The sequence below is a fragment of the Rana temporaria genome, chromosome 12, assembly GCF_905171775.1.
Source record: "Rana temporaria chromosome 12, aRanTem1.1, whole genome shotgun sequence".
NCBI classification, from domain to species: Eukaryota; Metazoa; Chordata; class Amphibia; order Anura; family Ranidae; genus Rana; species Rana temporaria.
The window spans coordinates 76,567,982-76,582,925 of record NC_053500.1 but is presented as its reverse complement, the minus strand read 5'-3'; the positions used below and the strand labels follow the sequence as shown (position 1 = coordinate 76,582,925).

Below are 14,944 nucleotides of genomic sequence, written 5' to 3'. Positions count from 1 at the left end.
GTTATGTTGTACCACATTTGAATCTCTTCCAAATGTCTTTATTTTTCTGTTAAGTATGACAAATTACTCTGATTTCTGTGTGTTCTGCAGAAAGTTTGGAATATATGTGGTTTACTGTTGCAAAACTTGCAACCAAACACAGCTGCAGTAAGCAAAGACCCAGAAACCAGGTGTACTGATCACCAGGGACTAAACAAAGAATCCTGTCTTTATTCCGACCACTCTCCTGCTTCACTTATATCCTATTTATATACATGTTTAGCATCTAAACCTGCTTATCTGTACTGGGGTTTCTTTCCAAGGGCCTTAGAAAGCTTTATTGATCTTGGCATGATGGCACCACACACTTCAGTGGCATAAAGGACAACAAAACCTTGATATTCAAGGCATAAATATGAGTTTCCACCTGCATTCTCTCTAAGGAGGTTCTAATTATTGGCACCTACTCTGAAACATCATATTCCAATTTAATAGATTTAATATGGTGGTAAATGTAGGGGTGTACATATTTTTTTTCAATATGATAATTCTGCTTTTTTTTTATTTAGAAAATAAATATATCATGTACATTTTTTTGTAATTTGTTCAAGTATATCATCTTTGTATGTAGGCACCATATGAATCAAGATCTAATGTTTGCCTGTTTAAATATGTTGAAAAAGTCGCTGTACTCTATACACTACAAAGTCCTGACCATTGCACTCTATACTTTACCTAGTCCTAACTAATGCACTTCATACACTACATAGTGCTGACTGATGCGATTTACATGATATATTGTACAGTACATTATATAGACATGACCAATACACTTTATATGATATACTGTACAGTAGGTTACATAGTCCTGATCACTGCACAAGATCATTAAGTAAACTATTTTATAAGTAGATTTGTTTTCCATATACTGTATATGACTGCTGTTAATTGCCTAAACATGTGAAAATATGCTGGAGGTATTTAACTACTTCCTTACTGGGCACTTAAACCCCCCTCCTGCCCAGACCAATGTTCAGCTTTCAGCACTAACGCACTTTCAATGACAATTGCGCGGTCATACTACACTGTACCCAAATGAAATTTTTATAATTTTTTTTCACACAAATAGAGCTTTCGTTTGGTGGTATTTAATCACCGCTGAGGTTTTTATTTTTTGCTAAAGAAACAAAGAAACATGGAACATTTTGAAAAAAAAAAGATATGTTTCATAGTTTGCTATAAAATTTTGCAAACAGGTAATTTTTCTCCTTCATTGATATGCGCTGATGAGGCGCACTGGTGGGCACTGATAGGCTGCACCGGTGGGCACTGAGGGGCACAGATAAGGCACCACTGATGGGGACAGATAAGGCGTCACTGATGGTGACAGACAAGGCGTCACTGATGGGGACAGATGAGGCATCACTGATGGGCACAGATGAGGCAGTACTGATGGGTACAGATGAGGTGGTACTGATGGGTACAGATGAGGCGGCACTGATGGGTGGCACTGATGGGTGTTACTGATAGGTACCACTGATGGGCACTGGTAGGTGGCACTTATGGGCACTGGTAGGTGACATTTATGGGCACTGGTAGGTGACACTTATGGGCTGCACTGGTCAATGGCACTGTGGGCACTGATGGGTGGCACTGTGGACATTGATGGGTGGCGCTGGTGGGCACTAGAAGGTGGTACTTTTGTGCACTGCTAGGTGGCACAAATGAGCAGGCGGCTGCTCTCCCTTATCGAGACCGAAGTCCCTCTAACAGCCACCGGTGATAGCCTTTTTTCTTTCTCCTCACGCTATCAGCGCAAGGAGAAAACATAGACGATTACCGGCTCTGTTTACATCAGATAATCAGCTGTCATTGGCTGACAGCTGATCACTTGGTAAGGGGTCGGGATCGACCCCTTACTCCGATCTGTGATCCAGCAAGTCTTATTGACTCGCTGATCAAAGAGCAAGCCCTGCAGGGGCGCGCAGGCCGTTCGACCACGGGAGGATGTCCAGGGACGCTCTCCCGGCAATTCAGGTCCGCACTGCAGCCGTATTTTGCGCGTCTTTAGAGGTTAAAGTAATTGTAAAGGTAAATAAAAAAATGTAAATAAAAAAAATAACAAACATGTCTATACTTACCTACTCTGTGCAATTGAATTGCACAGAGCGACTGCGAACCTCCTCTTTTCGGGTCCCCTGCCGGCGCTCCTGGCCCATCCCTTCTGTCCAGTACTCCCAGCCACTTTAACTCTCCTTATAAACATAACTACCTTACTTTTATGCCTGAAAAAAACAAACCTATTGTAAAACAGCTACTGTATATTTGGTTGTGGTATTTCATATGATGTGATAGTTAAATGTAACGTCTTTTGAATTTTGCTGCTGAAAGTGGTTCTTTTGTGTCCTAATTACCAGCTAAATCTCTACTAGTACAAGAAGATTAAAAGATTAGCCAAGAATTCCTCACAAAGTTTATATTTTTCCTGTGGGCCTAAGTTTCTCTTTATTATGGGATAAAACTGGGGCACTGCCTGAGCACTAAGCAATGTTGGCATTTAGAGTGGAAGACTAATATAACCCCACTAATAGTAGAAAAAAGAACTAAAACCCTTTCAAGGGCATTCAATAAAAACATACAACTTAAAATAGCTGAGCAGGTATAATAGGTGAGCAGGTATAATAGCTTGTGATCCCACAAGACCTTTCTCTGTACTGGTGTTTCCTAATAATCCTCGTGATCAGGTAGAAGGTAGGAGCACAGGTATATACACTTTCATGTTTGAAAGTCAAGTTCTTCTGACCTGGACTTTTAATACATGAGGTTTCTAATGTCACATGGACTAAGGCAGCTTAGTTATGCCCTGCCCCTCCAAGTAATTTGTAACCTATATGTCAAGCCTTTATTCCAGAAAGATTTTCCATGTGGTTACGGCAGACCTGGTGACAAATTATTTGTCTTTCTAAAGACAGAATCCCTTTTACTGCAACCTATCTACCCCAATCAGGACCGTTTTTAAGGCAGGGCAAAAGGGGAAGCTGCTCTGGGCCCCATCGTTGTTGTGGGGCCCAAAGCAGCTGCCTCATACGTTCCAACTATCCCAGTTTAAATTCCCTCGTCCCTTGAGGTTTTTGTCCCGTGCTGTGTCCTGATATCTCAGTGTGAAGTTACTAATGCTGCCCAGCTCTGCCGTATTGTTGTGTACAGATGACTCACCAGCAGACCTTGTGTTTACATGTAAATAGCGGCATTGATATTCAAATAGCAGCGGCATGCATATGTAAATATAGGCGGTATTCATATGTATATTATGCCCCCCTGAGGTCATTTCCACCATCACCTATACTGAATGCTGTCCACTGGGGAGATAAAGGGGCATGTTTGAAAGTTCTGCCAACAACTAGGGTCATTAAAGTGTTACTAAACCCAGTAATATGAAAATAGTTTATCTGCCTGCCCACAGCTTATAAATCTTCTTTTTATATACAAATATTGCTACTATATATCTTTTTGGCTGATCTGTATGCACAGTTTTTTCAGTGCTGAGAGATCAGGTAGGAGGAGATTTCTACTGCAGCCTGTATACACATCGACATGTGTGATGTCCATATCATGTGACCTTGCTAGTTCAGCTCAGGGGCCTAAGGATTTTTTTGCAGAGGGTCCAATCAATATTAAAGACGGCCCTGGCCCCAATAATAGACGGGCTGCTCTACCAACTCCTAAGGAGAAGTCATAACTCAGGATATCACTTCTGAGTCTTCCTTTCTCACATGTGCTCATCATGGTATTATATATAGTGTAGGTGCGTATGCACAGGACGTGCCTTCTTTATCTGAGACCTCTGAGATTATTGAGTGTTTTTAGCAAATCCATAATGTCCTGTTTTCGATTTTCTTGTAGTTGCTGGTTCTTCTTTTAAAAAAAATATATAAATTCACCACATACTAGGTGCAAAATGCTGCTGTTCAGAATATGTTATTTGTCCGAGCCAGTTCCAAAAGCAAAAACATTAGACTGGTGACTGGTGCTCTCTACATACAGCTCCAGGCACACAAGTCATGAACTTGGAAGTTATTAAGTTGTTAACATCAAAATACATAAGTATTAAGATTCCATTCCATTAATAAGTAATTACAGCAATGCCTGATGGCTAGTTGGTCTAAATAAAAAAAGATTTGAAATACATCAGGTTGCTGGCACAGAATTTCCTTCAGTGGAAGAATAGAAAAGGAGCCTGCTACTAGTTTGGCAGGAATTAAGGTATAACAATATTCTGTAAAACAATGTAATACGGCACAGTGAATGCAGGGTTAATCAACTTCGCTGTGCTGGCAACTACGTTTTAAACACATAAACACTAAGCTTTATAATGTATAAGCGACTGTGATAGTCTATTCCTACAGTTACCGTATATACTCGAGTATAAGCCGAGTTTTTCAGCACATTTTTTTGGTGCTGAAAATGCCCCCCTCGGCTTATACTCGAGTCACCTTTTTGCGCCCGATCTCCTGAACTTTGGGGACCCGGTACCTGCCAGCCGTAGGTCTCCTGGACCCGAAACTTGGCACACATATAGCCCCACCTTTCCTCTAAGGCCCCGTACTCACGACCAAACATGTCTGCTGAAACTGGTCCGCAGACCAATTTCAGCAGACATGTTCCGTCGTGTGTACAGCCGCGCGGACAGGATTCCAGCAAACAATTGTCTGACAGACCGTTTCTGAGCAGACAACTGTTTCCCGGACTTGCTTTAAAACAGTCCGCTGGAAACCTGTCCGCCCGGACATGTACGGTCGTCTGTACAGACCTACCGTACATGTCCTGCCGCCCGCCATCCCTCGCATGCGTCGAATGACTTTGACGCATGCGTGGAAGCATTTTCAAGGCAGGCCGCCCACGCCGGCGCGTCATTGTCGCGGCGACACCGCGTCATCGACGCGTCGACACCGCGGACACCCCCCGCGTATTGTTTACGCGCGGTCTTCTGTTCGATGGTGTGTATAGCCATCGAACAGAAGTCCCCGGGCAGTCCCCGGCCAGACATGTCCGATGGAAACGGTCTGCAGACCGTTTTCATCGGACATGTCCTGCCGTGAGTACTCGGCCTTAGTGTGCAAAGTTTGTTGTCCGGGGGACCTATGACCAGGCAGCGCCGATTTTTCAAATTCAGGCACCCCTTCCATAGACTCCCATGTTAAACAGTAATTTCTCTGGTAACTTTGGGGACCCGGTACTGGCCGGTCGTAGGTCCCCTGGCACACTTGTAGCCCCAGTTCTCCTCTACAAGTGTGCAAAGTTTGCTGTCTGGGGGACCTACAGCTGGGGAGCACCAACTTTTTCAAGCTGGGCACCCCTTCTATATACTCCCATGTTAAACGTAAGTCTAGTCATGGACACAGTAAGGCATGGGCACAGTGAGGCATGGACATAGTGAGGCATGGGCACAGTGAGGCATGGGCACAGTGAGGCATGGACACAGTGAGGCATGGGCACAGTGAGGCATGGACACAGTGATGCATGGACACAGTAAGGCATGGGCAAAGTGAGGCATGCACATGGACACAGTGAGGCACAGTGAGGCATGCAGATGGACACAGTGAGGTAAAGAGAGGCACAGTGAGGCATGCAGATGGACACCCTAGGCTTATACTTGAGTCAATACGTTTTCCCAGTTTTTTTGTGGTAAAAATAGGTGTTTCGGCTTATATTCGGGTTGGCTTATACTCAAGTATATACGGTACTTTTCTTTCCTTTTAATTGTTGACACTAGATCCCTAGGTACTTGAAGGTATAATCCAATAAAACATGAACGTTACACTAATTGAACACTGTCAACCTGTGCATATGGCAGCCCCAATAGTTACCGGTACATCACGGATCTCCAAACTTTCTAAACAAATGGACAGTTTTGTGCTTCAGACTTTAGAGAGGCCTAATTATGGCCAGAGGGAGTAGAAAATTGCCCTGCATCAGTTAGAGTAAACAATGCCTCACACTTGGTGGTGAGTGGGTGTAAGGAACTTACATTGCATCTGTGGTCAGTAGAAGAAAATATAGTGTACCCCTTTATTGGTATGAGTGTCACATCATTGGTGTACTGGCAAGCACAACATTTCTGTGACTATAGGGTTAATTTCCTCTAGATGGCGCATGTCTGTATACTTGTTCATTTATTTCCCCCATAATGCAATATTACATGCTAGCTTCCTGTCCATTTTTTTTTGTGTGTGTAAAGTAAACCATCTACTAAGAATCTTTAAGATACAAACCCTTCTCTTAGCTCACAAGCAGGCAAAAGTGGTATGTAGATTTATTTCTGTCTAGTTATGAGTTTCAAGTCATGTTTATTTTAAATGTAATTCACTTTATGTCTGATTATTTGTCCTGTATATTTGCTCTCTTTATTCACTACAGAGTTGTTGTAAGTGTCGGTGTAAGAATTTGATATGTACATTAAACATCTGAGACAAGAACCTCAGCCTTCTCATTGTGACTAAGGGTGGCATAATTGGTGTCACTGGGAAGAACAATGCTCCATCGATGTGTCAGTGGAAAGAATAGTCACCCATCACTAGTATCAGTGGGAGGAATAGTGCCATATCATTGAGAGGGATAGTGTTCCATCTTTTATATTGGTGAGAAGAATTATTCCCCATGGTTGGTGTTAGTCGGAGGTATAGTGCCTCATATCAGTGGGAAGAATAGTGCCCCAAGGGCCAGATAAAGGTGAGCAAAGGGCCACATCCAGCCTGTGGACCACAGTTTGAAGACAACTGAGCTAGATCAATAGATATTCCTGCATTATCTTTTGAATCCAAGCCTGTGAGAATGTAGGGTAATGAGTTCTCTGGTTCTAGCATTGTCTATCCCTTTGACCCCACTACAACCATGTCCACATACAATGAGTATGAGCTTCAGGTTGCATTTCTCTGAATCATGTAACAAAAAAGGTGCTTTCAAACCCAGAATCTCTGTAGGTAAATTTTTGATTAGTTGCAGTGCTTTCTAGATAGCATAGGTAGGGTTGCCACCTTTTCTTCAAGTCAAACCCGTACACTTTAGCGACGCACAACAATTTTTCTATAGTATAAACTATACATATATTTTGCTATTTAAGAACATTTCTAATCATATGAAGTTAATAACAAGAGCCCCCCTTTATATCAGAGTCCACATGGTTCCTATTTTACATCTGAATCCACAGAGTTCCCCTTTTCCATCTGAACTCGCAGAGTTCCCTTACACTGTAAGGGGGGACTCTGCAGACTCTGATGTAAGGGACAACTCTGGGGACTCTAAGGGAACCCTAATTTAAAGGGGAACACTAAAAACTCAGATGTAAGGGGGACACTGTGGCCTCTGGTGTAAAGGGAAACTCTGATGTAAGGGGGAACACTGCGGCCTCTGGTGTAAAGGGGAACTCTGATATAAGGGGTGCTCTTAGAACCCTAATTTACCTTTATGTTCTCTTTCAGAGGCAGGAGAGAGAAGGGGGAGACTTCAGTCACAGACAGGGATGCATGGTGAGCTCACTCACCCCTTGGCAGTCTTAGCACCTCTCATCCAGATGTATCTGAGGCTGCTGGAATTTTAATTCCTGGCCCCCACTTTCCCTTTCTGAGGAAAAGCTCCAGAGATTGAAGTATGGGCAGACACAGAGGGGTGGGAGGAATTGTTAGGTTAGTGTTAACTTTGGGCAGTGCGAAAGAGAGAGTGTAACAGACACTCCCGCTTAGACAACTGCAGCCAGCATCGTCCTGGGAAGTCATAGTCCGGTCTGAATTATGTGTCTGGGTTTCAGGTAGTCTGAAACCCGGACGCATGATTCCAAACTAGAACTGTCCAGGTGAATCCCGGACAGGTGGCAACCCTAAGCATAGATATCATTTAAAGGGGAACACTAAAAACTCTGATGTAAGGGGGAACACTGTGGACTAAGGTATGAAGACTTTTTTTTTTTAAAGAAACGTAAAGGTTGGCTTATATTCTAGAAATGTCATAATAAAGTTCATAAAGGATACATGATTACTCAATCTCCCTTACTGAAATTATAAAAATGTATTTGCTACTTACTCTGTGTGTAAAAAATGTAAAAAAGTTTTACGAACATGGCGTGATACCAAATTACAATTTCTTTTTAAGTATTCTAGTCACATCAAGGACAATTTTTGATTACACGTGCTAATAAGAAATTATTTCAGAGATGATGGATATAGGAATTTATCTCCATGCTCTGTGTAATCAGATCTCAGCATGGACTTCTCATACATTTATTAATGCAAGGTCACTAAAATCAAGCCAAGTGTAATCAGATAAAAAGTATTGTGCCTATGTTTAGTATAAAGAAGGCAATGCATGGTCACAGTACGGTTCCTCTATGGCAGGGATAAGCAATTAGCGGACCTCCAGCTGTTGCCAAACTACAAGTCCCATCATGCCTCTGCCTCTGGGTGTCATGCTTGATGCTGTCAGAGTCTCGCTATGCCTCATGGGACTTGTAGTTTGGCAACATCTGGAGGTCCGCTAATTGCTTATCCCTGCTCTATGGTGACTGTGAAAACATATTTCAAATATAAACAACTAAAAAATAGGTGAACAAAGATGGAGACAATCCTTGTAACACTGGTATTTCTGCAGACATAATTCTTCAAAGCAAATATTGCTTTGCTTCTATAGGACTGGACAAATAATGTCCCCTCCCGCCGCCTCTAAGAACGATCAAGTGGCGGAACCACCGCTACGTTCGTTCTTATGGTGCGCAGGATCGCCGGAACACAACGATATCTGAATGATGCCTCTAGCTGCAGGCATCTTTCAGATATCATCGCACAGGATGTCAAAGCATGTCCACCCGGAATGGGAGATCCCCTTTGTGGACGTCATATGACTATGTGCGGTATTGAAGTGGTTAAAGAAGTTCATGCTGTGTTTTTTTTATACAAGGTAACTCTTTGTTAAGCCTAGGTTCACATTGGAGAGATTTGTCATGCGATTTCAGAGATCAAATCGCATGACAAGTTGCAGCCTATTTGAGGCAATGGCACTGATCCAATTGTTGCGACACCGATTTTGCAGCACCGATTTGCAAAAAGTAGTTCCTGCACTACTTTTGCAGATTTCAGGTGTGACTTCAATAGACATCTGTGCATGAAGCCACACAGATGTGTATCAAGTAGCACCTGAAATCGCACTGACCTTGCTACTTTGAAATCATCAAGTGAAGTGGGCGCGATTTCAAAGTAGCATCAATGTGACCAAGGGCTTAAAGTATCTGATGAAACAGGAATGATCTTCTGAGACTCTTAGGATTCAAGTCCTATAATCTCTCTTATGTCTGAGATACTGAATGAAAACTCCCAGTGGTATGGTATACAAGTATATCTCAAGTGTCTCATCCATAAATGATATACCCCACTATGATGCAGAAGGGATCAACCAAGTTAGAAGTGATGTTTTATGATCAATTCAATGTCAGTACACCAATAGCTAACTATGATGAAGCATTGAATATGATAAGGAGTCTCAGTTGGTGACATCATCCCGTGATCATCTCGTATTTACATGTGTCCGTAGCCCGCACTGCTGAAATGCCACACTTGTGAGTACTTTGTATGCCATTTTTACTGGAGAAATAAATCATTTGCAAACAGAGAGCCCTAGATTTGGTGTTTTTATCCCAATGTCACACCGGATACACTGGAGGGAAACCTAAGACAGGTGAAGCCAGTGAGGAGGAAGAGGAGGATAATCAGCTTCACGCCGGGCCGATTCACTGATTACCCCTATAGGGGATCTGCTTTGTCTGACCTGCTAGTAAAACAAGGGTCGGATTGTAAGGTGAGCGGCTAGAGCACAGTGGTGGAGGCGAGCACCAGCACTTTTTGGTTTTATAAGTGCACTGGTAAAGATTTCACTTTGGAAGAAATTTAAGACTCTTTTTTGATATTACTTGAATTTATCACTATTTTTAGGATCACAACATTTTTAACTTTTTTATGTTGCACGTTATTATTATTGTAGTATTGGTAGCGCAGCATTGTGTTGGAAATCACTTTACCTAATGATTAGATTTTATGGAAAAAGGATGAATTTCAAAATGCACATGCACCAGTAGCAAGACTGGTTCAACAATAGGACCAAAGTGTAAATCTACCCTGCTGTGTTGGCCCCATTCTAGTGGGACAGTGTTGTCTATACTGCCTTTAGATCTGATGCCATAGAGTTGATTTTTTCCTACAATAGAACACAGAAAATTCTACAGAGAACAAACACTTCTTTCCTCCTTGTTATCTGAAATTCTTATCAAGTAAATAAGTTAGATTACATCACATTTCCATGAGCTAAATAAAAGGGAAAAAATCATCAGCTCACTGCATTGGTCTTTGCTGGGTATGATCGAAACATACCACAAGCACATAAACATGCTGTATATGCAGATACTGTCTTTTTAGACTGAGCCATGCCAAAATGTAAAGTGCCATATTATGACCACTGCTCCTAGGGAAAAAGCCAAAGCTTAAGACATATGTGAAATAAAGCAGCTGTATACTGAGGGTATGGCAAATGGGGCACTAAGAGCTGGGAGCCACTGGGGGATATCATTTCTGAGAACTGTGGCAGTGTAAATCGCACAATGACCCAACACAGGGCAACATCTGAGGTAGACAGGTATCCATAAAGTATTTAGTCCAAAGTGTTTCCAAAAATCATTTCCGAAGGGTTTCTGTGAAAAGTGTTAAATATATATTATAATCCGTGTTATGCAAACTAACCCAGTACTCGTGATAAGAGCGGGGTGAGTGCAGGTACAGTATATATATGGTGACATGTTATGAAACCCAAACAGAAAATTGGTGAAATGTGGGAGAAGATAAGATACAAAGTGAAAGATTATACCACCAAGTGAAACTAGAGAAAACCAATAACATGGATAAAAAAAGGTGAGGGTGTAGCATAGATAACATATGGCAAAGTACTACCTGATAAGAAGATGGAAAAGACAAGATCCAAAATAGTGTGTGTTGTCCAGGGAAGGAGAGAAAGCCGCAAAGGAACCTGGCCACCTCGGAAAGACACCAATATGGGCGCAGTGACAGGACACTCCCAATGTCACACAGGCATTAGGAAGTGAGGGGGAGGTGCCAGCACCTGAGCGGTGGAACAGCCTGGCAGTTAGCGCCAAACCCTCCTCTCTTGTTACACGTGGATGGAGAAAAATGCTGGCGTTTGGGCGCCATTGAAGGCGACGTGAAACGTCTGGTGGAAAGGGCGTGACGTTGATGTGTGGTGCAGAGGTATCTGCCAATTCCACATCAAAGAGGGAGGAGGGACAACCCGCAGCATGCATCACAGCTCCCAGAAAAAGATGAAAGACACAGACGGCTCACATCACTGACCATCTTGCACCAGCCAATAGAGCATGTTGGGTGACTGCATCTCTATTAAATATATAAAATTCACTACAGACACCCACAAGCTGTCATGTAGAGGGGAAGGTGAAAAAGCATATTCAATATGCCAATGGGCCAATGCCTTTTCTTTTACTTTAAATCCAATATTACCCCCCCCCCATCCCCATCACAGTAGGTAATGATCATGCAATCACTGCTAAAACAAAATATTGGTGTTCAAGCAACTACAGCTTGTGGCCACACTAGTTGTCACAAGTTCTTCAGTTTTTCATGTACCATTAAGGTTAATGTTACTTACTGAGGTCACTTTGCGGTATATTTGGGCAGCATTCTGGCATTCTGAGTATGGATATTCAGAAGTGGCCATCTCCAGCATACACATCCCAAAGGCATAGACATCTACTGCTTCGTCGTACTTCTCCTCATACATCTCTGGAGCCATGAACTCAGGTGTACCTGAGGAAGTACATATAGACATTTCAGTTACGTTAACTGAATTAACAGACCAATTCTTGTATTGACATAAGAGGACTTTCAACAAGAACATATCTTTCACACCCAATTGTAGACATAAGAAGACTTTCAACAAGAACATATCTTTCACACCCAATTGTACAGCTTTGAAAGTATTTAGTAAAATACAGACTGTCAGAGAAAAGAGAGAAACAGATCTAAACACAGAGGTCACAGTTGTGCAGCTGGCATCAATTTCAATGGCCAGCATATGGTAGTGAGGAAGTGAGCACAAACAGTCTGGCAGCTTCCAAGATAGCTGGTCAGGAGAGGCTTTGGTCATTATTGAGGTTTTAAACCATTAATGCAGTAAGACCATTTTTATGTAGTGGTCTTTTTTTTTCTTCTTTAACCTATAGGATTATGTAAAAAAAAAAAACACAGTCACTTCCAGTGCTAATAGGTCTTCCAAGGTGTGATGTAACATATATCAGATAAAATGGTGGTGTAAAAGGTATATATGGTATCCCAAAATTAGGTGGATGCTGCCTTCCTCAGATGGGGTAATCCAAAAGCTCTGAGGAAGGGGGTGCGCCCACCGAAATGCGTTAGCTGTACCCTGTGTTCTGTGCATGTCTATGCACTGTGTTTATGGCCTTTTGTCAGTTGCATTTTGTGAGTACCCACTTTTATACTAACTTTTTTGTATTATTAAATTATCCCTGGTAATGCAATAGGTGTGCGCACCTTCCATTTCTATAGGATTATGCATATGTATATATATATATATATATATATATATACAGTATATATATATATATATATATATATATATATATATATATATATATATATATATATATATATATATATATATATTTTTTTTTTATATTGGTTGAACTAGCTAACTGTCTTTTTTCAGTCTGACTAGCTATGCAACTATGTAACTGATTTGGCTACAGTTTTTTATATGCAAGCCTCTGTAACACACGTAAATCAAAGAATATTTTATTCTGTTTTATGATCATAAACATACATACAGTAGCTAGTCACTTAAAAAAAAAGACACATATCAAATTCAACCAAAAGTTAAATGACAATTTTTTACAGTATAAATATGTTTTCCTAAACTATGTTATCAATGATTCTATGGCCCTTGATTTATTATTGGCTTTTGCACATCTTAATTTATATGGTCAGTATGTAATCTAATACTGTACCTCAAATTATGTTGGATATGCCTTCTGTTAAACAAAAAATATGTTGGATAGGACACTTGTTAGCTCCTTCCTCTACTCTACTCCCTGTATATGTTGCAATTTTGTGTATAAAAAATATAGTGGTGTCACTGCAAATGTCCTGATCTCACACTACGATAAGTATTGAAAGTAGAACAGCTACTACAGGTGTAAAGTCAAGCCACAATGTCCAGCACCCCAAGAAAGGAGAATGGACTGACTGTCAGAATTGAAGAAGAACACAGCTCCTATCCAAAAACTTTGTTTAGGGTTCAGGTTCGGGTAAGGTTTATGGGTTCAGTGCGTTATGGAACGAAGTTAAGTGTAAAGGGTATTATTTTATGGCTTATTTGTTAGGGGGTAAAATAAATCATAACTAAACCCAAGAACAAAAATTTAGTTTAAATAGGTGTGTGGTTTACCACAAGGGATAGTTTATTTTTTTTCCTGTTAGTGGAGTTGTAGCTCATGTACTTGTTCTTGGGGCAACTGACTAAATCAAGCAAACTGTGATTCTCCACTCACCATGCTGGTCCAGCAGTTTTTAATTCTGCAGGTATAATAAACTAACATAGCAGGTGCAGCCTGGTACCAAAAACATTGTTTTGTGGGTTCCAGCATGTTTTCCTAATGTTTTATGGGTACATTCTTTTACATTGTTACCTAGTAAAACACACCAAATTTAAGAGAAACAGCTTTATTAACCCTTTAACCTCCCTGGCGGTATAATTATGTCTGGAATTTTGTACCAAAAGCGGTAAAAAAATTTGCATGGAAATTTGTAGGCCTGTAATTCTTAGAAATAACTCACTTAATTTTGTCCAAACAAGAGTCTAGTAGACATCCCGGGTATGATAAAGTTTGAAACACAAAATTGTAAATTATAATATAATAAATAACTATAAATAATTATAACAAATAATAATAAAAAGTATTCAATAATGTAATCAAATCAAAAACACTGAAATTTGCACAGTTGCAGAATTGTCGCTGTCATTATTTTTATTGTTTGATGACGAATTTCCCCACAAATTGCTATCGCTCAATTCTGCAAGTGATTCTAATTTATTATCGCTGTTTTCTAGCTGGTCTAAAACCACTTTTGATGTAAAGGGACACTTTTTGGTTGCAATGGACAATCTCCAGTTTCCAGGCAGAAATAACGGTGTTTATAATATAAAAGTGCATGCAGGACACTGGACAGACCTCTAGGGACAAAGGGGGTGTGTATTTATTTCATACAGTACTGTAATCTGGAGGATAACAGTATACTGTATGTGTATTGTGTTTTTCACTTTTTGAATTTGTCGCCGAACTCCGTCCCTGTGCGTCGTAACGTCGCAGGGAACGGAGCTCGGCAGCACTGTGAATCGAGCGAGGAGACACAGCGGAGGAACCCACGCACACAGCGGGGACACATCGCAGGATCCAGGGACAAGGTAAGTAACTTCCCCCTATATCCTGCAATGCAATCCCGAGTCAGACTCGGGATTACACCAAGGAGGTTAAAGCACTAATATTCAAGTGTTGCTTTTTTTCAAAAACAGGATATGTTGTTTATTTCTACAAATATGTATTACAAAAAGAACACTAAAATCAAAGCTACCCAATGTCTCAAAAGAATTTCTCTACATTCTCTGTGATCCAACATTGGTACCATTTCTGTACTCACACACGTTTGACAATCAGCATCACCTTCATAGTCAGCTTTAGGTATTATAAGTCTGTAGGCACCTAAGCAAACCCTTGAAGATCTTCTGTGTTTTTTTTGTATGCAGTCCCCCAACACAGGAATTGTTTTTACTAAAAAACTGAAGCCCTGTACACACGACAGGGAACCCCCGTCGGGGAAAAAAAGTA

At 41.1% G+C, this 14,944-nt stretch overlaps 1 protein-coding gene across 1 annotated transcript in view; it reads right to left on the bottom strand.

Annotated features, from left to right (window-relative positions):
• WNK4 (WNK lysine deficient protein kinase 4) overlaps positions 1-14,944 on the bottom strand; it is a 320,113-nt gene that overhangs the window by 101,743 nt on the left and 203,426 nt on the right. The window contains exon 4 of the mRNA XM_040331198.1: positions 11,692-11,849. Within this exon, the coding sequence (XP_040187132.1) occupies positions 11,692-11,849 (158 nt within the window). The remainder of the gene's footprint in view (positions 1-11,691; positions 11,850-14,944) is intronic.